The sequence below is a fragment of the Salvia splendens genome, chromosome 15 (assembly GCF_004379255.2).
Source record: "Salvia splendens isolate huo1 chromosome 15, SspV2, whole genome shotgun sequence".
Classification (NCBI taxonomy): domain Eukaryota; kingdom Viridiplantae; phylum Streptophyta; class Magnoliopsida; order Lamiales; family Lamiaceae; genus Salvia; species Salvia splendens.
Window position 1 is genome coordinate 700,680 of NC_056046.1, and position 25,629 is coordinate 726,308.

General features: G+C 38.8%; 3 protein-coding genes across 3 annotated transcripts; all 3 read right to left on the bottom strand.

Moving 5' to 3' along the window:
- Positions 1–1,312: 1,312 nt before the first annotated feature.
- Positions 1,313–3,411, bottom strand: LOC121767701 (cytochrome P450 71D10-like). Its single transcript, XM_042164026.1, has 2 exons — positions 2,522–3,411; positions 1,313–2,375 (listed from the first exon to the last, which is right to left on the bottom strand). The coding sequence occupies exons 1-2, from the start codon at positions 3,401–3,403 to the stop codon at positions 1,758–1,760; spliced, it is 1,500 nt and encodes a 499-aa protein (XP_042019960.1). The 5' UTR covers positions 3,404–3,411; the 3' UTR covers positions 1,313–1,757.
- Positions 3,412–4,856: 1,445 nt separating this feature from the next.
- On the bottom strand, positions 4,857–7,069 carry LOC121768572 (salviol synthase-like). Its single transcript, XM_042165105.1, has 3 exons — positions 7,050–7,069; positions 5,677–6,511; positions 4,857–5,462 (listed from the first exon to the last, which is right to left on the bottom strand). Exons 1-3 carry the CDS (start codon positions 7,067–7,069, stop codon positions 4,857–4,859), a joined length of 1,461 nt encoding a protein of 486 aa, XP_042021039.1.
- A 7,460-nt stretch (positions 7,070–14,529) lies between these two features.
- LOC121766419 (salviol synthase-like) lies at positions 14,530–16,856 on the bottom strand. The gene is made up of 2 exons (XM_042162712.1): positions 15,867–16,856; positions 14,530–15,289 (listed from the first exon to the last, which is right to left on the bottom strand). The coding sequence occupies exons 1-2, from the start codon at positions 16,773–16,775 to the stop codon at positions 14,672–14,674; spliced, it is 1,527 nt and encodes a 508-aa protein (XP_042018646.1). The 5' UTR covers positions 16,776–16,856; the 3' UTR covers positions 14,530–14,671.
- Positions 16,857–25,629: the final 8,773 nt, after the last annotated feature.

Sequence of the window (25,629 nt, forward strand, 5' to 3'; positions counted from 1 at the left end):
AGAATTTAGACTGGCCCCTTTTTAATGGGTTTTCTAAATTGACAACCTCAAGTAAGTAACGTGCCTTATAATTTTTCTTATTTTAATACAATATGCAGATACTATAGTAATAGGTTTGACTTTACTTAATTAAATAGAATATATAATGTAATATACTAATTGATTTAATCAATATTTTTTAATTCGTTACCTATAAATTATATATATGGTCAGAAACTATAATTTACAAATCCATTAAAAATTAATTCTACATATGTATATATACTTCCACTTATATTATCGTTTAAAATAAGAAGCATAGAATTTCCCCCGTTTCTGATTGTCAAATGTTGATATAAGCTAAATGATTTGTGTTCGTACATCAAAATTGAAGGCATTATTAAATTAAAAACCTCTCAGCGTCAATAATTACTGCACAATTGATTTTTTTTTCGAAGTTTTCAATAATATTTTGGATCCAAGTCTTATCTACAGTTGTCAGCATTTATTTTATTTTATTCTTATATCAATATGTAAGAGTGATAGATTGATAGTGATATAGGGAGCGACGACCACTAGATCTCATGAAAGACCTAATAACTTGTGTAGGTATCAGACTATCCGATTCACTATTTACCGAGACCTCTAATAACTTGTATAGGTATCAGACTATCCGATTCACTATTTACCGAGATCTCTTTGGTCTTGTTTACAAGATGGCTCAGTCAAACCATCGACCAAGCGACTGAATTAAAAAGTCACTAGCTATTACAATTTACAATACATTAAGCAGCTAAGATAACAACCAGAACCTTCCTGGACTGGAAGCTTCAAGAATCACCAAGAACCCTGCACACTAAGAAACTTGTTAGTATAAAACGAAAGATCCTTTAAGATCTACACAAAACATGCAGTAATAAGAGAGATAACAAATGAATCGCATAGATCTACAAGCTATGGCTCAGCCACCAGCTAATAGTACAGATCTATTCACCAAAACAACGATACAAGGGAGCAACGTTGAATCCAACCGTGAAACACTTCACACACCACGAATACAACTCCAATCCACTCCACAATACCGGATCTGACCTCTCTCAGACCTCACACTCACAAGAAACCTCTCACCAGAAAACCCTAATCTCCTCTGGAACCCTAGCAACCGAATCAGTTCCTAATCTCAACTACTCACACGATTACACACTCAAACACCTGAGATAAACCATCGTGTAACACTCAGAGAATCATCAGAGAAGAAGAACTCAAGGGAAACCAAAAGACTCAAGAGAGAAGAGAGAGAACACACAGTGAGAATGAGAGAATAATGAAACGGCGGATGGAGTGAGGAGAGTATATCTCAAGTGGTGTGGGCTAGGGCAACACACAGTCCCAAACTGTCTGGGCCGAAATAAACCAAGGCCCAACACAAATAATAGTCCACCCATTAACCAGCCCAATAATCAACAACTTGGAATAAATAATGCCCGTATTAATTAGTCAAGCCGCCGAACGCAAAGGTTTAACTAGAAGCATGTATAATGGAGCAATAAATTATGCTCACACAACATATTTTTGGGAATAAAGACATACTAATATTATCACAAAAATATTTATTTTTCGAAAATTATTCTTAAATTACATTTTTTAAAAATAAGACGCAGTATAAAAAAAACTTCTACTTGATTTCTTTTATTAGTGTGTCTTATTTTCCAACATTTATTTAAGATAAGTTATACTATCACTTAAACTAAAGGTTCCTAAATTAATCAAGCATGTGCTCACAAAGGTCGCTTAACAATGGGAATCAAAAGCAAATGGTGTTTCCTATGAAGAGTGGAGCCAAGGCCCTCGGTCATATCCAATTCTTCTGCTTTCATCCCATTTGGAATTTCCCAATCAAAATGATAGAGAAGCATAGCAAGAGGAAGTTCCATATTTGCCTGCCCCAACAACATGCCGGGACACGTTCTCCTTCCCGCACCAAAGGGTATGTATTCGAGATTGCTCCCGTTGAAATCGATGGAGCTTTCTTCGAATCTCTCTGGTATAAACTTCTCTGGATCGTTCCAATACTTGGGGTCTCTCGCCAATGCCCATGCATTCACTATCACTCTGGTTTTTGTTGGGATTTCGTACCCATTGATTTCACATCTTTGCGAGTTCACTCTAGGGACTAAAAGTGGGGCCGGTGGGTGCAATCTCAAAGTCTCTTTGATAATTAATTTGATGTATTTTAGCTCATCCAACTTGTCTTCGTCTACATATGATCCCTCTTTGTCAAAAACCTTTCTGACTTCTAGTTGGGCTTTGCTGAGTTTGCTAGGGTTTCTTATCAGCTCCGATATTGCCCATTCTATAGTAGATGCTGACGTGTCAGTTCCTCCAAGTAATATATTCTGAGATATAAATTTTTTTATCATAAATTAATACGTAATCAGAAATTATTCAAAGAGAAAGAGATATTATATAGGTACTATATTAATTATGACATGGAGTAATACAGAAATAATTTTATCACAGCTAAAATATGAGTAGAATTTACCAGTAACACTGCTTTGACATTGTCTGTAGTCAAAGTTCCATCTTTTTCATATTTGAGGAGAATATCCAAGAAATCTTCGAACTCGGCATCATCAGCTGCTGCTCTCTGCTGCTCGATGATGCCATCAAGCACCTGATCTATTTTGCGGCGTAACCATCGGATCCTGAACCGGGCTCCGGTGATCAACGGCAGCAATTTGACTGATGGATAGAGATCCGCCATCATGAATCCCGTACCTAACTTTGTCGATTCCGTGATAATAGAAATCATCATCTCACGCTGCTTGGTTTTGGCCTTATTCACGGCCGCCCTCACGATGACGTCGTACGACGACATGTAAAGCCTCTCCGAGAGATCAATCGACGAGCCCTCGCGAGAAGCGATCCAATTGCACATGCTCGTGACTTCTTCCTCCCTTATGCTGCGGAAGGACCGCACGCGCCGAGCGCTGAAAAGCTCGACGGTGCAGATCTTCCGCAGGTGGCGCCAGTAGTCTCCGTAGGGGGAGAAGACGACGCTGCTGGAGTCGTAGGCCAGCTCCTCCGTCGCCATCATCAGAGGGCGGTTGGCGAAGTTGGTGTCGTGACTTTTCATCACTTGCTTCGCGAATTCGGTGGAGGAGACGAGGAGGAAGTGGAGCTCGCCGAGCTGGAGGTGCATCAGGGGGCCGTGTTTGGCAGCGAGGGAACGGAAGAGGCGGTGGGGGCCGGAGGAGGCGCGGAGCATGAGGTGGAGGTTTCCGATGAGAGGGAGGGGTTTGGGGCCGGGGAAGTGTGAGTAAGTCTTTGCTGATTTTGAGATTGTTTGAGATTTGAGGAATATGTAGAGGAAAAGGAGAAAGGGGATTAGAGGTATGAGTGTTGATGGGATGTTAAACTCCATGATTTCTAGTTTCCTATGTGAAGATTTTGTTTAATGTTGTTATTAATCTGCTTATATGAACTTTTAGTTGTCAACTTGTTAGTTCTTAAAATAGTCAAATTCTGACCAATGTTATAATATTTGAAATTGAGAAGTTTCATTTTTTTATGTCTATCATTTATATACAAATCGTGTCTTTTGGTGATGCTGCAGAAGGATGTTGCAATAGAATATGTGAAATTGTTCCATCTCGTTAGTTGTTTTTCGTTTATTTTGTTGACTATGTCACTTTTTTATATCGATTTAAGTGACACAGGTTTAAACAAAAACCATTATTCAACGCAATTATTGGATTATAGTATAATTAGACGCGCTATCACGGAAGAAAACAATATAATGAAGTGGCAGATACGACCACACTTGCTATTTTATTTATTGTGGGAATTTGTTAATAGGTAAACTTACGAAAAATCTGTAATACTCCTACTTGGTCAAATTATGGTTAGTCATTAAATTTTAATAAGTTATTAATGTGATGATTTTGAAATTTTTGCAATCATCCCAGAAATTCAGATTTAGGAAAAATCATAGGTATCTAACTTGGTATTATGTGAATATTGAGGTTGGGCCGAATGTGTTCGATAAAATGTTTTAAAACCTGTGTCTTGAAATATAGGAAACATTTGGGCTTAAAAATATAAGCCCACTCCTAATTCCAAAAGCCCAATGGGAGAATCACATAATATAGTACAAACCTATAATTTATTTCATAATTTGGCCCAAAACAAACTTAACTTTTTTTTTCTCAAATACAATGGTCGAGTAAATTCTTTCAAACAAAACTTTAAATGGTATAATTTTTGGAGTAATAAAATTGTTCCAAATAGAAAATACTACACTTAAATGAAAAGATGCAGTCAGATTATACATAACTTCCATGATTTTAGTATTATTATAAAATTGATATAAAGTAAGTATTATACTATAAATTAAATAATTTATTAAAGTTCGTACTGACTATCAAGAATTTTCCATGCTTGAGTGGGCTTCAAACATTTTTGAATTTTTGACCATATAAGTTATAATATCCGAAATTATCATTCAAAAAATCCTTTCAATAATTGATTATATATAAAGTCAATTTTAATCAATTTTCTAATAAAGTAGCAAAGAATTTCATCGGGTTTGTCTTGACTTTTATGTTATTATATTAAAATTGAAGACGCGCAGCCTTTACTAAAGACATCGATATTTATGGGAGTATTATTGTAATTTGGACGTGGTGATGGAACTAATCTGTTTGAAATAATTTAGAAAAAAACGACCTAATAACAATAGTTATTTTTCTCGAAGTTGACTATAATATTTTTGAATCTAAGTCTAATCATATCAACTTAAACTTAGTGCTAACACAATATTTTATTTCTCTCGTACATGTGACAATGATAATGGTGAATTAATTAGTCAAACTCCTTCATGCAAAAGGTCGATTAACAATGGGAATCAAACGCAAAGGGTGTTTCCGATGAACACCGGCGCCGAAGCCCTCTGTCATATCCAATTCTTCTGCTTTCATCCCATTTGGCATTTCCCAGTCGAAATGATAGAGAAGCATTGCAAGCGGATGCTCAACATTGGCAAGCCCGAACAACATGCCAGGGCAGATTCTCCGTCCTGCACCAAAGGGTATGTATTCGAGATTGCTCCCGTTGAAATCAAGGGATCTTTCTTCGAATCTCTCGGGTATAAACATCTCTGGATCGTTCCAATACTCAGGGCATGCATTCACCATCACTCTGGTTCCTGCTGGGATTTCGTAACCATTGATTTCACATCTTTGGGAGTTCAATTTGGGGAATAAAAGTGGGGCCGGTGGGTGCAATCTCAGAGTTTCTTTGATAATTAATTTGAGGTATTTCAGGTCATGGAACTTTTCTTCGTCTATATGTGATCCCTCGCTGTCAAAAACCTTTCTGACCTCTTGTTGAGCTTTGATGAGTTTGCTAGGGTTTCTTATCAGTTCTGACATTGCCCATTCTATAGTAGTAGTTGACGTGTCAGTTCCCGCAAAAAACATATCCTGAAATGGTAACGATTCTGTCAAATTTATGCATCATTGCCCAAATCCATAAAATCCTTTAATAAAAAATGACCAAAGTGAACAACTAGATATAATCCATGCACCATCATTAGAAGATTTTTAATTACCTCTTCCGTCCACGATTAAGAGTCTCAAATTTCATTTTTTCATCCGTTCACGACTTTGGTATAAGAAACAAAAAAAGAGCACATACCAGTAGCACTGCCTTGACATTGTCCATAGTTAAAGTCCCATCTTTTTCAAATCTGAGGAGAATATCCAAGAAACCTTCAAACTTGGCATCATCATCGCCGTCGTCCGCGGCCGCTCTCTGCTGCTCGATCATGCCATCGAGCACCTCATCCAATTTACGGCGTAACCATCGGATCCTGAACCGGGCTCCGGTGATCAACGGCAGCAATTTGACTGATGGATAGAGATCCGCCATCATGAATCCCGTACCTAACTTTGTCGATTCCGTGATAATAGAAATCATCATCTCACGCTGCTTGGTTTTGGCCTTATTCACGGCCGCCCTCACGATGACGTCGTACGACGACATGTAAAGCCTCTCCGACAGATCAACCGCCAAGCCTTGGCGCGAAGCAATCCATTGACACATGTTCATGCTTTCCTCCTCTCTTATGCCGCGGACGGTGCAGATCTTCCGGAGGTGGCGCCAGTAGTCGCCGTGGGGGGAGGTGGTGATGCCGGTGGAGTCGTAGGCCAGCTCCTCCGTCGCCAGCATCTGAGGCCGGTTCGCGAAATTGGTGTCGTGAGTTCTCATCACTTCCTTTGCGAATTCGGTGGACGAGACGATGAGGAAGTGGAGCTCGCCGAGCTGGAGACGCATTAAGGGGCCGTGTGTGGCGGCGAGGGAACGGAACAGGCGGTGGGGGCCGGAGGAGTCGCGGAGCATGAGGTGGAGGTTGCCGATGAGAGGGAGGGGTTTGGGGCGGGGGATGTGTGAGTAACTCTTTGCTGATTTTGAGATTGTGAGAGATTTGACAAACATGAAGAGGAAGATGTTGAGAAAACCGGGTAATTTTCTCTCAAATAGTGAAATGAACCGATTCAGTAATTTCAGAGTTAACCCAATGGGGTCTACTCGATAAAATTACTTCTCCAAATAAATTCTTTGGAAAGACTGGCGAGGATACTGTCCCTCTTAAATACCAGATTCCTAACAGAATTTATCAGTCGGTGTATTTATCACAATATAAAAACACCCAAAAGAACCGTACAAAACACTACTACCAAACCCGCAAATAATATTGAATACAATACTACTACAGAAAATAAACCCAGAAATAAATGCGGAACAAAATAGATAATAAAGAAAGAACACACCCGGAACTTTGATAACGGAGTTCGGCCAAATTGCCTACGTCTCCGAGCACCCTCTGCAGAGCCCGCTTATATTTAGACGGAGAAGAGAATACAATATTTGAGGTACATTACAAATGAGGGAGGAGTGCCCCTTTTATAGGCAGCCACTCCCCCCAATTTCCTAATGCCCACCGATGTGGGACAAAATAATTGTCAAAATTCAACAAATCTCCACCTTGACAAAATTTCAAATCTCACCGAACACAAATCTTCTCCATCCAAACAAACGACTCGCGGTGCTTTCATATTGACGCAGTCAAGCGCCAGCTCCAAATCGCAGAATATTAACCAAGTCCAAACAATGTTCAAACTTGGCTCTCGTTACCACCTTGGTCAACATATCTGCAGGATTCTCCAAAGTAGGAACCTTTCGGATGACAATTTCCTCTTCTTCGAGAATTTCCCGCACAAAATGATAGCGAACATCAATGTGCTTCGTCCTTGCATGAAAGACCTGATTCTTTGCTAAATGAATAGCACTTTGGCTGTCAGAATATACTTCTAGTTGTTTCTGACCAACACCTAATTCTTTCAGCAACCCATAAAGCCAAATTGCCTCCTTCACAGCTTCAGTAATGGCCATGTACTCTGCCTCTGTCGTAGACAAAGCTACCGTTGACTGCAAGGTAGACTTCCAACTAATTGGCGCACTCGCTAAAGTGAACAAATAGCCCGTAGTAGATCTTCGCTTATCCAAATCACCAGCATAGTCGGAATCACAATATCCAACTGCAAAATGACCAAGTGATTTATCCTGCTCAAACAACAAACCAATATCTACAGTATCTTTGATATACCGCAGGATCCATTTCACAGTTTGCCAATGACCCTTGCCTGGATCATGCATGTATCTGCTCACAGTACCAACGGCATGTGAAATGTCTGGTCTTGTACACACCATTGCATACATCAAGCTTCCAACTGCGTTAGCATAGGGAACTTTCGCCATATATTCTCGCTCATCTTCCATTTTTGGAGATAACTGAGAACTAAGTTTCAAATGAGGAGCAAGCGGGGTACTTACAGGTTTGGAATCATCATTTATACCAAAACGCTGTAGTACTTTGGTCAAATATTGCTTCTGTGTCAGCCAAAGCTTGCCTCCCTCTCTATCCCTTGTAATCTCCATACCGAGAATCTTCTTGGCTTTCCCCAAATCCTTCATCTCGAACTCTTTACTCAATTGAGCCTTCAATCTGTCAATTTCAACTTGGCTCTTTGATGCTATCAGCATATCATCAACGTATAAGAGTAGGTAGATGTAGGAACCATCTTGAAGTCTGCGCAAATACACACAGTGGTCGTATTTGCTTCTTGTGTACATCTGATCCTTTATAAACTTGTCAAACCGTTTGTACCACTGTCTTGAAGACTGCTTCAATCCGTACAACGATTTGTTCAACTTGCAAACCCAATTTTCTTTACCAGCAACCTTGAATCCCTCCGGTTGGGTCATATAGATTTCCTCCTTCAGATCACCGTGTAAAAACGCGGTCTTCACATCAAGTTGAGCTAGCTCCAAATTCAACTGCGCTACCAAAGCCAACAAAATTCTAATGGAGGAATGTTTAACAACAGGAGAAAATACCTCATTGTAATCAATTCCCTCCTTCTGGGCGTAGCCTTTAGCTACCAATCTTGCTTTGTAGCGAACATCATTTCTGTCAGGAAATCCCTCTTTCTTTGCAAAAACCCATTTACATCCAATTACCTTCCTGCCTTCCGGCAATGGCATCAGCTTCCATGTCTTGTTCTTCTGAAGAGATTGCATCTATTCTTCCAAAGCACCTTTCCAACCATCGCTTTCTGAACTTTCAATAGCTTTCGAAAAGATACATGGAACATCATCAACAACTGGAAGCGCATATGCTACCATATCCGCAAATCGAGCAGGTTTCTTATTTTCCCGCCTCGTTCGCCTGACTGCAATTGGCTCTGATTGCTGCGAAGGTTCTTGGGGTGGAACCTCTTCATCATCCGACTCTTCTTCTTCCATAGGAGAGTCATTTGTGGTGTTCGTAGTTGGGATCACAACTGCTTCTTCGAACTCCACATGCTTCGGTGTATACTCCACCTGCTGCGAAGTATCACTACTATTTGGATTTACCTTATTCAACATGGAAGATTCATCAAAGGTAACATCCCTACTTACAATCGTCTTCTTAGACTCCAAACACCATAACCGATATCCTTTAACACCAGCACTGAAACCCATAAACAAAGCCTTCTTTGCACGTGGATCCAATTTTGACTCAGTCACATGATAATATGCAATAGAACCAAAAATACGCAAAGAATCATAATCAGTTGCTGGTTTACCGGACCATACCTCTAAAGGAGTCTTGCCATAAATGGCAGAACATGGCAAACGATTGACAATGTGTTGAGCGTATGTGATGGCCTCAGCCCAAAATTTTCTGTCTAGCCCAGCATTAGACAGCATACAACGAACTTTCTCCACTAGTGTTCGATTCATACGCTCTGACACTCCATTCTGCTGTGGTGTATTTCTCACTGTGAAGTGCCGAACTATGCCACACTCTTGGCATGCATCTTGGAAAGGATCACTCTTGTATTCTCCACCGTTGTCAGATCGGAGAACCTTGATCTTCCTCCCCATCTGATTTTCAACTTGAGCTTTCCATTTCAGAAAAATCCCAAGGACTTCATTTTTGCTCTTCATAGTGTACACCCAAACTCTCCTGGAAAAATCATCAACAAAAGTGACAAAATAGTGTCTACCTCCAAGTGACGGAGTCTTGGCATGTCCCACACACATCTGAGTGCACGTAATCCAGAATTCCCTTCGTATTATGGATTGCAGTGCCAAATTTCACTCTTCGATGTTTTCCCAGAACACAATGCTCGCAAAACTCTAATTTGCAAGACTTCGTACCTTTCAATAATCCTTGCTTGGCGAGAATTTGCAATGATCTCTCACCAGCATGTCCCAATCGCATATGCCAAAGCTTCGTCGCCTCTGCATCCTTCTTGTTACTCGAAGTTGCAGTTGCTACTGTCCCAACAACTGTACTACCTTGGTAGTAATACAAATTGTTCTTCCTCACACCTTTCAGCATCACCAATGCTCCTGAAGTTGCTTTAAGAATTCCATCTCGCATCATCACAACTAGGCCTTTAGATTCTAGGGCCCCCAATGAGATGAGATTCTTCTTCAACTGGGGCACGTACCGCACATCCTTCAAAATTCTGGTGGATCCATCCTGATTCCGTAGCTTGATTGAGCCTATCCCGGCTGTCTTACATGGACTGTCATTCCCCATGTAAACAAGTCCGCCATTGAGTTCTTCGAAATCAAAGAACCACTCCCTGATGGGACACATATGATAGGTGCAACCTGAATCCAATATCCACTCGTCTGGATGCGATGTTGAAGGTGAAACCGTCAAAGAACAATCTGACTCCGCATCATTTTTGCATTCAGCAACATTTGCATCTTGCGAAGCCTTTTCTTTCTTCTTCAACTTTGGGCAGTCTTTCTTCCAATGTCCTTTCTCATAACAGAAAGCACACTCATCTTTGGCAACTCGTCTTTTCGATTTGGACCTTCCTCTTCTCTCCTTTGATCGGCCTTGTTGACGACCTCTTGCCACTAATGCTTCATCTGTAACTGCTTTGCCTTTCATTTTATCTGCCTTTCGCAATTCATTGACTATACAAAGCAGAACATACAGTATCTAAAGACACATTCTCTTTACCATGGAGTAATGTGGTCTCCAGATGTTCAAATTCATCAGGTAGAGACGACAACAACATCAATGCCAGATCCTCATCCTCAAATTTCACATCTAAATTTAGCAGGTCTGCTACTAATTGGTTAAACAAAGTAATGTGTTCATTCATAGTGGTACCTGGTCGGTATTTAAATCGGAACAACCTTTTCTTCATAAGGAGCTTATTCTGACCACTCTTCTTCAGAAATTTGTCCTCCAGTGTCTTCCACAATCTATGTGCAGAAGTCTCATTCTTGACAGCATACTTCTGCTCCCTGGACAGACACGACCGAATTGTTCCACAAGCTAACCGATTTATGGTACTCCAATTTTTATCATCTATATCTTCTGGTTTCTTTTCTTCAATGGCAATGTCAAGACCTTGCTGGAAAAGAGAGTCTAGAACCTCCCCCTGCCACATACCAAAATGGCCAGTACCGTCAAATATCTCCACCGTCAATTTCATATTTGACAATGGAAACCTCGACCACGATGACGAAGAACTAGCCTTGTTTTCTTGATCATTACCCGCCATTACAGACTCAAAATAAAGTATTCAATATTACAAACAAATAGAACCAAGGATGAACCTTGGCTCTGATACCACTTGTTGAGAAAACCGGGTAATTTTCTCTCAAATAGTGAAATGAACCGATTCAGTAATTTCAGAGTTAACCCAATGGGGTCTACTCGATAAAATTACTTCTCCAAATAAATTCTTTGGAAAGACTGGCGAGGACACTGTCCCTCTTAAATACCAGATTCCTAACAGAATTTATCAGTCGGTGTATATATCACAATATAAAAACACCCAACAGAACCGTACAAAACACTACTACCAAACCCGCAAATAATATTGAATACAATATCCAAACAGAAAATAAACCAAGAAATAAATGCGGAACAAAATAAATAATAAAGAAAGAACACACCCGAAACTTTGATAACGGAGTTTGGCCAAATTGCCTACGTCTCCGAGCACCCTCTGCAGAGCCCGCTTATATTTAGACGGAGAAGAGAATACAATATTTGAGGTACATTACAAATGAAGGAGGAGTGCCCCTTTTATAGGCAGCCACTCCCCCCAATTTCCTAATGCCCACCGATGTGGGACAAAATATTTGTCAAAATTCAACAGAAGAGGAGAAAGGGAAGAAGAGCTATGAGAGTTGAGAGGATGCTAAACTCCATGGTTTGCAAGTTCTCTAGTTTTCTGATGTGAAATTTTTGTATGAGGTTATTCATCTATTTATAGCCTAAAATTTTGTCAACTTGCATGTTAATTGTTTTGTCAATGATTTATTTGGTAAATTGACCTCTAGTGCACACCAAACAGTTGGAGAACTCATCCTAAAAGACTGGTCTGTTAGAATAAAGAACTTATTTAGTCTATAAATCGTACACCGTTGCTCTTAACTTATTTAGTCTATAAATCGTACACCGGTTGCTCTTACGGCCGGTATGAGATATTGAGTCCGTAACATGATTCACATGATGGTTCTACCATATGTAAATAGGAGTAGTTTTATCAATAATACATTACATGTTGTACTTTGTAAGAGTATAATTGTTACTCCCCCATCCGCAAAATATTGTACAAGTTTGACTCGGCACGGGTTTTAAGAAATGTGAAGAAAAGTGAGTAGAAAAAGTTAGTGGAATGTAGGTCCCACATTTATATATTTGTTTTATAATAAAATGTGAGTGTAATGAGTTAGTGGAAAGTATTGTCCATTTACCAAAATTGAAAAAAAAGGTGAAGTGGACAACATTTTACGGAAGGATCAAAATGACAAAACTAGACAACATTTCACGGACGGAGAGAGTACTAAGATATTATATGTATCAATTTAGGTTTCTTAAGAATAGAAAACTTAAAAATTAATTATCATTGTTACTACTAGTTTTTAGCCCGATGGAAAAACTCATAACCCAAACATTTGGATAAGCATTTGACAAATCTAATACACAATAAAATTTTATTTCAATTAGTCCACAATCTGAATAGGTAAGCTTCTTAGTTAGTAATTAGTTCGGTCAGTGATTTAATAATCCCTACTATTAATTAATTAATCTTTCGTGTGGATTCAATACAAGTGTCCCATCCAGTGGCGGACACACACACATGAAGAGAGGGGCTTAAGCCCCTCCCAAACTTTTTTTAAAAAAATATTTTTACTTCAAAATTATTTAAATTTTCTTTGAAAGTAACTTCAGTCCTCACCAAGTTAAAGTGTTAGATGTCTAAATTGTTGGAATTTAACTGGAAGGAGGGACTGAAATTGAAAATTGCAGCGAAAAAATGTATATAACAATGGCCGCCGTATTGTTGGGGTTGGGAAGAAGATGGAAATAACAAAAAAGTTGTTTAATGAATATAAAAATAATAATAGTAATAAAATCTGGAAAGACAATCTCTTATCCCTATTGAAACGTGTTCCACTTTTTATAACAATATAAGTATAACACTTAAATTTGAAATCGTTTCTACAAATTATACTTGACTAACGATTTTATGGCTCTTCTTTACCACTTTAATTGGTGAGTCCATTTTTCCCTTTTTCTTTTGTCATAGTTATTGTATTACATTCGTAAGGTTAATTTACATAGTATTTTATGGTTTATTGAACTATTTAAAAGTTTTTTTGTGTGGTTTTCATAATTTTAATTTCTTATAGAAAGTAAACTTACATTCTAATATTCTTATAGAAAATAAACTACATTTCTAGGAGTAAAGTTTACATTTTTAATTAATTTAGTAATTTTTTCTTATATAGAAATGGAATATTTTTTTTTGAAAAAATGTGAAAGGGTAATTATTCATCTTCTATCTTCTCTACGTGCTAGAATTGTTGAATTAGTGGAAATCAGTATGCAAGAAGTTGAATTGGATTTGAATTATAGTATTTATGTTGGCACTTTATGTATTAAATATTTATACAATTTTATTATTGTTGTTGAGATTTTTAATATATATATATATTAATTTATATATTAATATAGTATATATTAATATTGATAATGAAAAATTTTAGTAAAGCCCCTGCTCAAATTTATTTTTGCGTCCGCCACTGGTCTCATCGTATTATGTTTACTCCTTATTCTGTTGACCGTGTTGGTTGTTAATTTACAATTAAGTCAATTACATCTCTCTAAAATTCTTGACAATTGAGTTAATTGTATCTCTCCAACATGACGCCATTTTATTTCAAACTTATTGGTAACAATACATCAAAAGGGGCATTTACTCGGTGTTAAACATACCGGCAATGCATAGAATAAATTCATGAGGCTCCCTCCTAAAATCAACTCGCAATAGAATGGAATCATATAGGATTGGAAATTTCTAACCTATAAAAAAATTATTTCAATTAGCCGCAAATCCGGATTGGACAAACGTGAAGTCTGATAGGTCGACCGCCACCACATAGTACTTTATAGAAAATTTCAGTTGTCACCTTATTAGTTTCTGTGACAGCTGATTTAATATATGAGTACTAAATCAACCTTAATTAGATGATTCACATGGGTGCGAAAGTGTCCCATCATGTTAGCTTATTTGCCTTGTTTTGTTGACCATGTTACTTGTAATTTACTAGAAAAAGTCATCTTTTATCTTATTTTAATTCATACTCCCTCCTCCGTCCCACTTTAGCAATTTCATTGAGTTTTGCGCGAGTTTAAAGAATTAAAAAAAAAGTTAGCAAAAAAAATTAGTTAGTACATAGCCCACATATTTGAACATGTTCGATTGAATAATATGGAGAGCATTTTTAGTAGTACTCCATGGTTAGGTCAAATTATGGTTAAGTTTGAAAATCAATTAATATCATCCATCATTTTGATACTTTTAGTTTATTATCCCATGAACTTGGATTTATGGCAATCAGAAAATATTACGTGGACAATACACCCAGTCACTTAAACGATCGATGTCGTTCGTCTCACAACAAAATGACGCCATTTTATTTCAAACTTGTGGTATATGAAATGACATTTACTTTAAGTGATAAAATATAAAGAACCATTCTAAATTAACAAATACTATCACTCAAAGTAAATCCTCCCTAAATTAATTAATCACCTCTACAAAGGTCGCTTAACAATAGGGATTAAACACAAATGGTGTTTCCTATGAACGGTGGCGCCAAAGCCCTCAGCCATATCCAATTCTTCATATTTCATCCGGTTAGGCATTTCCCAATCAAAATGATAGAGAAGCATAGCAAGTGGAAGCTCCACGTTGGCAAGCCCGAACAACATGCCGGGACAGATTCTCCTTCCTGCGCCAAATGGTATATACTCAAGATTGCTCCCATTGAAATCATGGGAACTTTCCTCAAACCTCTCGGGCATAAACTTCTCAGGATCGTTCCAATACTCGGGATCTCTTCCCAGTGCCCATCCATTCACTATAACTCTGGTTCCTGCTGGGATTTCGTAACCGTTGATTTCACATCTTTGGGAGTTCACTTTGGGGATTAAGAGTGGGGCTGGTGGGTGCAATCTCAGAGTCTCCTTGATGATTAATTTGAGGTATTTTAGCTCATGGAACTTGTCTTCATCAATACGTGATCCCTCGTTGTCAAAAACCCTTCTGACTTCTTGTTGAGCTTTGATGAGTTTGCTATGGTTTTTAATCAGCTCTGACATTGCCCATTCTATTGTAGTAGCTGACGTGTCGGTTCCCGCAATAAACATATCCTGAAATGGAAAGTATGAGCTCAAATTGAAAAAACAACCATATCTATAATAATTGGGCATATGGGAAAGGATAAGCTGTTCCATGAGAGGGTCTTCAATAGGGGAGTCCGATAATTTTTATTCTACTTAAATTAAAATACCACAAATAAAAATGAAAAAAAAAATGATTAATTGGTGGCTTGGGCATGTTCAGTGTGGACAAGTTTTTTGGTGGCCCGGCCAAGTTTTGTGGCTTGGCTCAGGGCCACGGGCTTAACTATTGGAGACACCCTAAAATCCGTGAACAAGAATTGACCAAAGCGAACAGCTACAAACAACCACATTAACTTTTAGTTATGTAAATGATTTTTTTTAGAGTTTTAATGTTATTAATAGTCTTTGAAAGTGACACGTAACATTAAAGATTCAAAAAAGAGTCATCAGTCTTAACTACAAAAAGATTTATTCCCTATTTTAGCCTTCTGTATAAAATAAATCTTATAAATCTGTCGTAATCTAGGCGATTGATCACCTTAAATCTAATGCCTCTAATTTGGCCTGAATTTCATATTTGGACTAAAAAAAGAAAAGCACATACCAATAACACTGCTTTGAGATTGTCGGTAGTTAAAGTCCCATCTTTTTCAAATCTGAGGAGAATATCCAAGAAACCTTCAAACTTGGCCTCATCATCGCCGTCATCCGCGGCCGCTCTCTGCTGCTCGATCATTCCATCGAGCACCTCGTCCAATTTGCGACGCATCCCCCGGATCTTGAACCGCGCCCCGGTGATCAACGGAAGCGATTTGACGGAAGGATAGAGGTCCGCCAACATGAACCCCGAAGTCAACTTTATAATTTCCATCAGTATCGAAATCATCATCTCCCGCTGCTCGGTTTTCGCCTTGTTCACGGCCGCCCTCACGATGACGTCGTACGACGACATGTAGAGCCTCTCCGAAAGATCAATTGTTGATCCTTCGCGAGAAGCGATCCAATTGCACATGATTGTGACTTCTTCTTCCCTTATGCGGCGGAAGGACCGCACGTGCCGGGCGCTGAGGAGCTCGACGGTGCAGATCTTCCGGAGGCGGCGCCAGTGGTCGCCGTGGGGGGAGAAGGTGATGCCGGAGGAGTTGTAGGCGAGCTCCTCCGTGGCCAGCATCAGAGGGCGGTTGGCGAAGATGGTGTCGTGAGTTTTCATCACTTGCTTTGCGAATTCGGCGGAGGAGGCGATGAGGAAGTGGAGCTCGCCGAGCTGGAGGTGCATCAGGGGGCCGTGTTTGGCGGCGAGGGAGCGGAAGAGGCGGTGGGGGCCGGAGGAGGCGCGGAGCATGAGGTGGAGGTTGCCGATGAGAGGGAGGGGTTTGGGGCCGGGGATGTGTGAGTAACTCTTTGTTGATTTTGAGATTGTTTGAGATTTTAGAAATATGAAGAGGAAGAGGAGGAAGGAAAGAAGAGGGATGAGAGTTGAAGGGATGAGAGTTGAAGGGATGTCTATCTCCATGATTTACAATTTCTCTACTTTCCTATGTGAAGTTGTTAGTACTCTCCTTATATGAGCTTTTAGATGTCTAACTTGTGAAATACTCCCTCCATACCTTAATAATTATCTACTCTGATTCCGGCACGAGTTTTAAAATATATAAAGGAAAGTAGGTTACAAAAGTTAGTAGAATATGAATCTCATTATTATAGTAATTTTATAGTAGAATTTAGAATCTACTTACCATTTATGGTAAAAGTGGAAGTGGATAACTAATATGGACCAATAAAAATGGCAAAAGTATAGGGGACGAAGAGAGTACTATAGCTTTAAATAGTACTCCCTTCGTCCCATAATAGATATCACACTTTCTTTTTTAGTTTGTCCCATAAAAAATGTCACATTTCCATTTTTTAAAAAAGTTCTCTGTCACATTAATATACAAATTATATTTTCTCTCTTTATCTAACAAACAAAACAAAACCTCCTAAAATTTTGTGTCGTCCCACAAGTGTGACATCTTTTGTGGGACGGAGAGAGTTGTATATTCAAATATATTTATATTTTATTTTAATTATGTAAATAAACATATCAAAATCAATCATAACACATTAATATACATAGTACTTTTCCAAAAAGAAATTAATATTAATATGAGTAATTTTTCTTGATTGATCATACATTTCCTATTGTACTCTTTTCATATGATTTGTTTAGCTTAAATTTAAATATTTATTTATTACTCCTATGAATTTAGGTTCCTTAAAAATGAATCATAAAATAGTTAATTTTCATTATTAGTTTTTAATATGATTAGCCCTATAGACTAAGCCGGAACTATATTTAGCATTAGGATTTAAAATTTTTAACCTTCATATAATTAAATCCAGTCAGCCGCCAAATTGGGCTAACGTGAAGTCAAGGTCGTATCTCATTTTAAAATGACAAATGGTTTGAACATTAACAATAATCCAACGCAATTATTGAAGTTTCGTCTATATAATATAATTAGACCCACTATCACCGAAAGAAAACAGATCTGAAATGGAAAGATGCGGTCAAACTGTAGTATCCCATTATTTAGGTGTCCTTACATCATACTCCCTCCTTTAACTTAAAATTTAGCGCCATTTGATCTGACAAGGGTTTTAAAAAATGTAATAGAAAATGAATTAAAAAGTAAGTGGTATGTGAGTCCTACTTTTATATATTAATTTTAAAATAAAATGTGAGTGAAAATGAGTTAGTGGAATGTAGGGTCCACTACCAAAAATGGTAAAAGTGAAAGCTGACAAATTTTTAAGACAGGCGAAAAAGGAAATATGTGACAAATTTTCAGGGACGGAGGGAGTAGTATTTAGATTACTTTTATTAATTTCAATGTGTTATACTCACTCCGTTCCACTAAATATGACTCACTTTCTTTTTTGGGTTTGTCCCAACTAAGATGACTCGTTACTAAAAATGGAAACACCTTTCACTCTACTTTATTCCTTCTCTCTTACTTTACTCTCTCCACTTCACACAAAAAATAAAGTTGCATACATTTCCGTACCGTCCAAAGAAGGGGTTATTTTCTTTGGGACAGAGTAAGTAAGTAATTTTGATAGAATAAGATAGCTACCTTTTTTAACATAAATTAATTTTGTATTTAAAAAAAAATTACCTCACTTATGATTATTACTACAAAAGTTGTTTTAATTTGTTCGTAGTTGTCTATAATACTTTTGGATCTAAGTTTACTTGAGATCTCAGTAAGCGATAGTGATACTGGTAAAACTTTATCTTATTTATAAAAAATCTTACTCCATGTTTTTAGGCCCAGTATATTAGTGTTACGAAGAGGCAGCAATCACCGAAAGCCCATTAATGCAGGCCCAATATCCATCAATATAAAATACGGGCCCGTTGAAGATATTGTACATTACCTTCTGTACTTTTTAGATATTAAATGTTAACAATATTACATTTATGAATAATGACGGATCCAAGAACTAAATATCGTGGGGTCGAACGAAATAATAATAGTACTATTTAAAATAACTATTTAAATTATTATTTTTATAAATATATATTTTAATTTATATAATTATTCTGAGTACCGATAGTATACAAACAACATGTTTAATTTTTTTGGGATATTGACGCCTAATATTACAAAAAATTTCAAAAATTTATTTTTCCCACGAACTTTGAACTTGACATATTATAATATCACAAATTTAAATAGTTGGTGAAATTTTCTCACCGGCGACAAAATCTAATTACTCATACATTAAAATGAGATGAATAACCAATCTGACATCTAGAGATTTTGTAATCACACACCACTATTATTTTTAAGTGGTAATCATATCTTATGTGATGTAATAACAAATGAAATGTAGCCGGCTTTTGTCGTTGGTGGAAAAAATTCAACAACTATTTAAATTTGTGATATTATATGCCAAGTTTAATATTTGTAGAAAAAACAAATTTTTAGGAAATTTCAAAATACTTAGATACCAATATCCCAATTTTTTTTTGTAACATCCTAAGTTTTACAAATGTAAAAATAATTTGAATATGAATATGAATATTAATATTGAAAATTTTAATTATAAAATCAAAATTAGAAGAAATTAAGAAGTATTTATTTTATATTTATTGAAGTGTGTGTTTATGTTAAATAAAATGATATATTGATATATAAAAAAATAAATTTAACCTTAAATGAAATTATTAGATGAGACATATTTTCTAAAGAACTAATACAAATAAAGAAAGAAAAATTCAAAGCCTATTTTACAATCAAATACACATAATTCAAGATATTTAATCTAGTAGTAGGAGTATTAATTTTAATCAAATACACGTAATTCTATATGCTAGTATTCAATTATAGCTTGCTAGGTAAATAATAATATAGGAAATAGTCAATAATGACTAGAAAGACTTTTTGTATTCACCATCTTCAACTTCTCCTCACCACTGCGCAAAACCCATTTCCGTTTCACTTTTTCAAACCTCTCCATCTCTTCATTCTCGACAACCGCCTCCCACTGCCTCACTTCTTTTTTCTCTATGCTACTCTCCTCATAATCTCGCTGCGTTGGGGCGGAATGCGAACACTGTGGGGTCGGAGGCTGATGAAAGGAGCTTTCCAGCGGAACTCCGACCCCGCCCGACCCCATCTGGATCCGCCGATGGTAGTTGCTGACGTGTGTCAATTCATGCAATGAACATAACCCGAAATGGTAAAGTATAAGCTCAAATTGAAAAAGTAACCATATCTATGATAATTGGGTATAACTCCGAAATGGAAAAATATAACCTAAGTCTTTACCCATAAATATTTCTGCGTCCGCCCCTGGTAAATGATACTCCCTCCGTCCCACATAATTTGGAACACTTTGACCGGACACGGGTTTTAAGAAATGTAATAAAAAGTGAGTTGAAAAATTAGTGGAATGTGGGTCCCACTTTTATATATTAGTTTTATAATTAAATGTGAGTAGGAATAAGTTAGTAGAATGTGAGGTCCACTACCAAAATGGTAAAAATGAAATGGGTCAAATTATGCGGGATGACCAAAAATGGAAAACTGAGTCAAATTAGGAGTAAGTTGTTCCATAAAATTCGTAAACCAGAATTGACAAAAGCTGCAAGCCTACAAGGCTACAACTAAAAACAAGAATTGAATGGTTTTGTCGTAATTGCTTAGACTGAAAATTTGTTTATTTTTACCTTTCAATACATTTTTTAACTATTTTATAGTCAAAGTAAATCACTCTATCGGTCAAATATTATGTATTCCCTCTCGTTTTATTATTTCCAACTTCCATAAATTAAAGTCTCATTTTTTTGAAAAAATTTTAATAAATAGATCTCGTACTCTATTAAATTATCATAGTCGACTATTATAAAAATAGGCTAACTTTCTCCACTTACCTCTTTTTTTACTAAATCTAACATTTTTTAAAATTTTGTGTCAAACCAAAATAGGACTATAAATGACAATACTTTAATAATTTGTTGCAGAAGTTGAAAAGTCATGACAATGATGACATGATTTTCTATCGGAAAAGGTAGTACTCATGCCGATTTATCCCAGTCGAAAAGGTGTTTGCTGAAAGTCCCATCCAAATAAATTAAGAAGAATACAGAAAGCTTTGCCTCCTCTTTAATTACTACAGTAGTATTTTGAAATCTACGACTATTCAACATCTTCGTTTAATAGATAAAACAGAATAATTAATAATGTAATTTATTGATTTGAGGGTTCTAATAATAATAGTAGTATTTCTTATTCCCTCTCTTTATCCTTTACTTTTATGCTTAAAACGCACATTGATGGAGCTACGAATTTTTGGCGATGATGAATGCTCGTAAAAATAAATTACGACACAGAGAATTTACGTGGTTCGATTTACTGAAGTAAATCTACGTCCACGGGAAGAAAAGAGGGCAGAGTTGTATTGCTTGATCTGTTTTCTACAGCTTACAAATACAAACTTGCTATTTGATAGTTTATCTCTAGAGTTGGTCCTTCCTCCGTCTATCAGATCTAAGTTCTATTTATATATTGAACTGAGATCGTGGCTTGCATCACCACCTTAAGTCGTGGAGGTCACGGAGGTCATGAGATCCTGCATGGCCACTAACTAGGCGGTGGCTTACATCATCAGTAATTATGTCGTGGATGTCGTGGAGGTCATGAGAGCCTGCATGGGTCCACCACTAGATAGATCGTGTCTCCCAGTTCGGTATTGCCGAGCAGCTTTTGCCGATGCTGAGACCGAACTGCTGAACTATTGCCGAGCAGCTTTTGCCGATCTGAGAGTAGAGCTTGATGCCGACCTGAGGGCAGAGCTTGATCGGTTGGCTTTTACCGAGCTGTAGGCTGAGGCCGAACTCTTTGGTCATGCCGAACTGATACTCTTTCTTGGGCTTTGTGCTGGCTTGTTTAGTACGTACTCCATCACTACCCCCCCCGAAAAGCGAAGTGAATCACTTCGGCATTCTGGATAAAGGTACGGGGTAAGTTGATGTTTGTCTTTGGTCTTATGAAGTGAACTCTTCTTTGACCAGACTTGGTCCTTGGTCTTGACGAAATAAACCTCTTTGATCGGACTCGTCTTTGGCCTGATGAAATAAACATCTTTGACCGGACTCGTCTTTGGTCTGATGAAATAAACATCTTTGACCGGACTCGTCTTTGGTCTGATGAAATAAACATCTTTGACCGGACTCGTCTTTGGTCTGATGAAATAAACATCTTTGACCGGACTCGTCTTTGGTCTGATGAAATAAACATCTTTGACCGGACTCGTCTTGTGTCCTAATTTGGCGAGTTTTATCGCTCGGATCGGACTTTCCATTGTCCTAATTTGGGGATCGGACTTTCCCTTGTCCTAATTCGGCGAGTTTTATCGCGTGGATCGGACTTTCCCTTGTCCTAATTCAGGCAAGTTTTATCGCGAGAATCGGACTTTCGTTGCAGTTCGTTTCAGACGAAGTGCTTGATTCTTTAAGCTGAATTGTGGTCTTGTATCCTCTTTAGAAGCTTGGACTTCACAATCGTTGGCTTATTGCAGTTCGTTTCAGACGAAGTGCTTGTTTAAGCTGAATTGTGGTCTTGTATCTTCTGTAGAAGCTTTGACTCACAATCGTAGGCTTGTATATGTTCTAAGAAGGGGATCAGCCTTCGAAGAACAAGATACCTCAGTTACATTTGTAAGAGACGACACTCACATAGACAGACACAACGCACGTAAAATAAACAAAAACGCACATAGGCAAAGAGAGCAAAGAGAGCAAATAAAAAACAAGGAAAGCACATAAGACTGACTGACTGACTGACCGGACTGTCTCTTACAAATGGAACTTCTTGAGGTTGGAAATGTGCCATGTTCGGGGTACCTGTTCTCCTGACATGTGAGCCAATTTGTAAGACCCTTTGCCGAGGACTTCCGACACCCGATACGGACCTTCCCATGTGGGTTCGAGCTTGCCCAGCTTTTCTGCTCGGCTTACTTCGTTGTTTCTCAAGACGAGATCTCCCACTTGAAATTGCAGCTTCTTCACCCTTTGGTTGTAATACCGGGCTACTTGCTCCTTGTACTTGGCTGCTTTTATGCATGCCAATTCTCTTCTTTCTTCGGCAAGATCTAATTCGGCTCGCAGTCCGTCATCATTCATTTCTGAGGAGAAATGTAGAGTTCGTGGACTGGGTACGCCGATCTCAACCGGAATCACGGCTTCAGTGCCGTACACCAGACTGTACGGAGTTTCACCGCTGGAGGTGGTGGGTGTAGTTCGGTAGGACCATAGGACTTGAGGGAGATTTTCTACCCATTGTCCTTTGGCTTGTTCTAACCGAGCTTTTAACCCTTTCACCAGGATACGATTTGTTACCTCCGTTTGTCCGTTTGCTTGTGGATGAGAGACCGAAGTGAACCGCTGCTGAATATTCAGCTCTTGGCACCAATTCTTGAACGTCTTGTCGGTGAACTGAGTCCCGTTATCCGAGATGAGGATGTGGGGTATGCCAAATCGGCACACTATGTTCTTCCAGACGAAATCCAGTGCCTTCGAGCTCGTTATCGTAGCTAATGGTTCAGCTTCCACCCACTTCGTGAAGTAGTCCACGGCAACGATAAGGAATTTCATTTGCCGAGGAGCTTGAGGAAGTGGTCCCACTATGTCTATGCCCCATTGCATGAAAGGCCAAGGGCTTTGCATAGTGGATAGATCGGTCTGCGGCATCCTTGGGATATTTGCATGGATTTGGCACTTCGGGCATGTCTTGACGAGCTGCACTGCTTCTTGTACCAAGGTTGGCCAATAATATCCCCATCTTAGAACTTTTTTAGCTAAAGCTCTAGCTCCGATGTGGCTACCGCACGATCCCTCATGAACTTCTCTGAGGATGTAGTCCGTCTCTTCTGGTCCTACGCACCGCAATAACGGCTGGAGGTAAGACTTTCTAAAGAGGACTCCTTCATGAAGTTCGTACCGAAGTGCTCGGCACGTGATCTTCCGAGCTTCTCTCTTATCCTCGGGCAATTGCCCTTGATCCAGATACTGCAAGATCGGCGTCATCCAGTTCGGCGAGCTGGATACTGAATGTACCTCGGCTTCATCAATGCTTCGATGCATTAATTCTTCCGCCTTTGAGCTTGGATCTGAGGCCAACTTGCTTAAGGTATCTGCTCGGCTATTTTCCGCTCTGGGAACGCGGATTATCCGAAAATAGGATAAACTTCGGCTGATGCTTTGCGCTTTGTCCAAATACTTCTTCATTCTCTCGTCACGAGCTTCACTTGTACCCAACATGTGATTTACTATGATTTGTGAATCACAATGGACTTTGAGAGATTTGACGAGCAGACTTTGCGCTAACTGGAGTCCGGCCAGGAGGGCTTCGTACTCGGCTTCATTATTAGTAGTGGGGAATAGGAACCGAAGTGAGTAGGTTACCTCGTGTCCATCGGGAGCGATAAGCAGAATACCAGCTCCACTTCCCGTTTTATTCGAAGCTCCATCTACGAATCCGCTCCAGCAGTCCGGCGGCTCTTCTTCGGATTCCAAGGGCTGTGCTAGTTCGGCATTGGCAGAATTTTTCTGTTCGGCAATGACAGGGATTGCTTGATCGAACTTGGCCTCTGCAAGAAAATCTGCCAAGGCTTGTCCCTTGATGGCTTTCCGAGGTAGGTACTCGATTGAGTGTTCTCCCAGCTCTATGGCCCATTTGGCGATTCTGCCTGATGCTTCTGGCTTGGTCAAAACTTGCCGAAGAGGCAGATCGGTTAAGACGCATACCTTGTGAGCATAGAAGTATGGCCGCAGTCTCCTTGCTGCATTTACTAACGCCAGAGCAATTTTTTCCAGAGGTTGATACCTTGTTTCTGGACCTCTTAATGCTCGGCTTGTAAAGTAGATGGGAAACTGCTTTAGGCCTTCTTCTCGTACAAGCACCGCGCTGATGGTTTGATCCGATGCCGTTAAGTATAAGAATATTACTTCGGCTTCGGTCGGAGCAGAGAGAATAGGAAGCTCGGCTAGATAACTTTTGAGCTCGTCAAAGGCCTTTTTCTGCTCGGCTCCCCACTCGAACTTTGGTGCCTTTTTCAACACCTTGAAGAACGGCAGTTGCTTTTCGGCTGCTTGGGAAAGGAATCGATTCAGTGCGGCTAGACATCCGGTTAGCCTTTGCACGTCATGTATGGACTTCGGCATCGCCATGTTCTGAATGACTTGAACTTTTGAGGGATTTGCCTTGAGTCCGTCCTTTGAAACCCAACAACCCAGAAACTTTCCCGAATCTACCAAAAAGGTACACTTTTGGGGATTAAGTTTGAGGTTGGCTTTCTTGAGCACGTTGAGAGTGGACTTGAGGTTGTCTTCGTACTCCGAAGTGCTTTTGCTTTTGACAACTATGTCGTCGACATACACTTCAACCTGCTTTCCGATTAGGTGCCGAAAAAGCTTATCTACCATCCTTTGATAAGTGGCTCCGGCATTCTTTAAACCGAATGGCATCTTTTTATAAGCGAAAATGCCGAAATCGGTAATGAAAGCTGTTTTCGGAGCGTCACCCTCATCCATCAACACTTGGTGATATCCTTTGTATAAATCAAGAAAACAGAAAATTTCGAAGCCGATCAAAGCTTCTACTTTTTTATCTATATTCGGAAGGGGATAGCAATCTTTAGGACAGTGCTTATTTAGATCGGTAAAATCTATGCACATCCGCCATCCTCCTCCTTTTTTCTTGATCATCACAGGATTGGCCACCCAAGAAGGATATTTCACCTCGAATAGTACATCCGCTTTTAGTAATTGGCGGACTTCGTCATGGATGACTTGGCTTCTTTCTGCCGCAAAGAGTCTT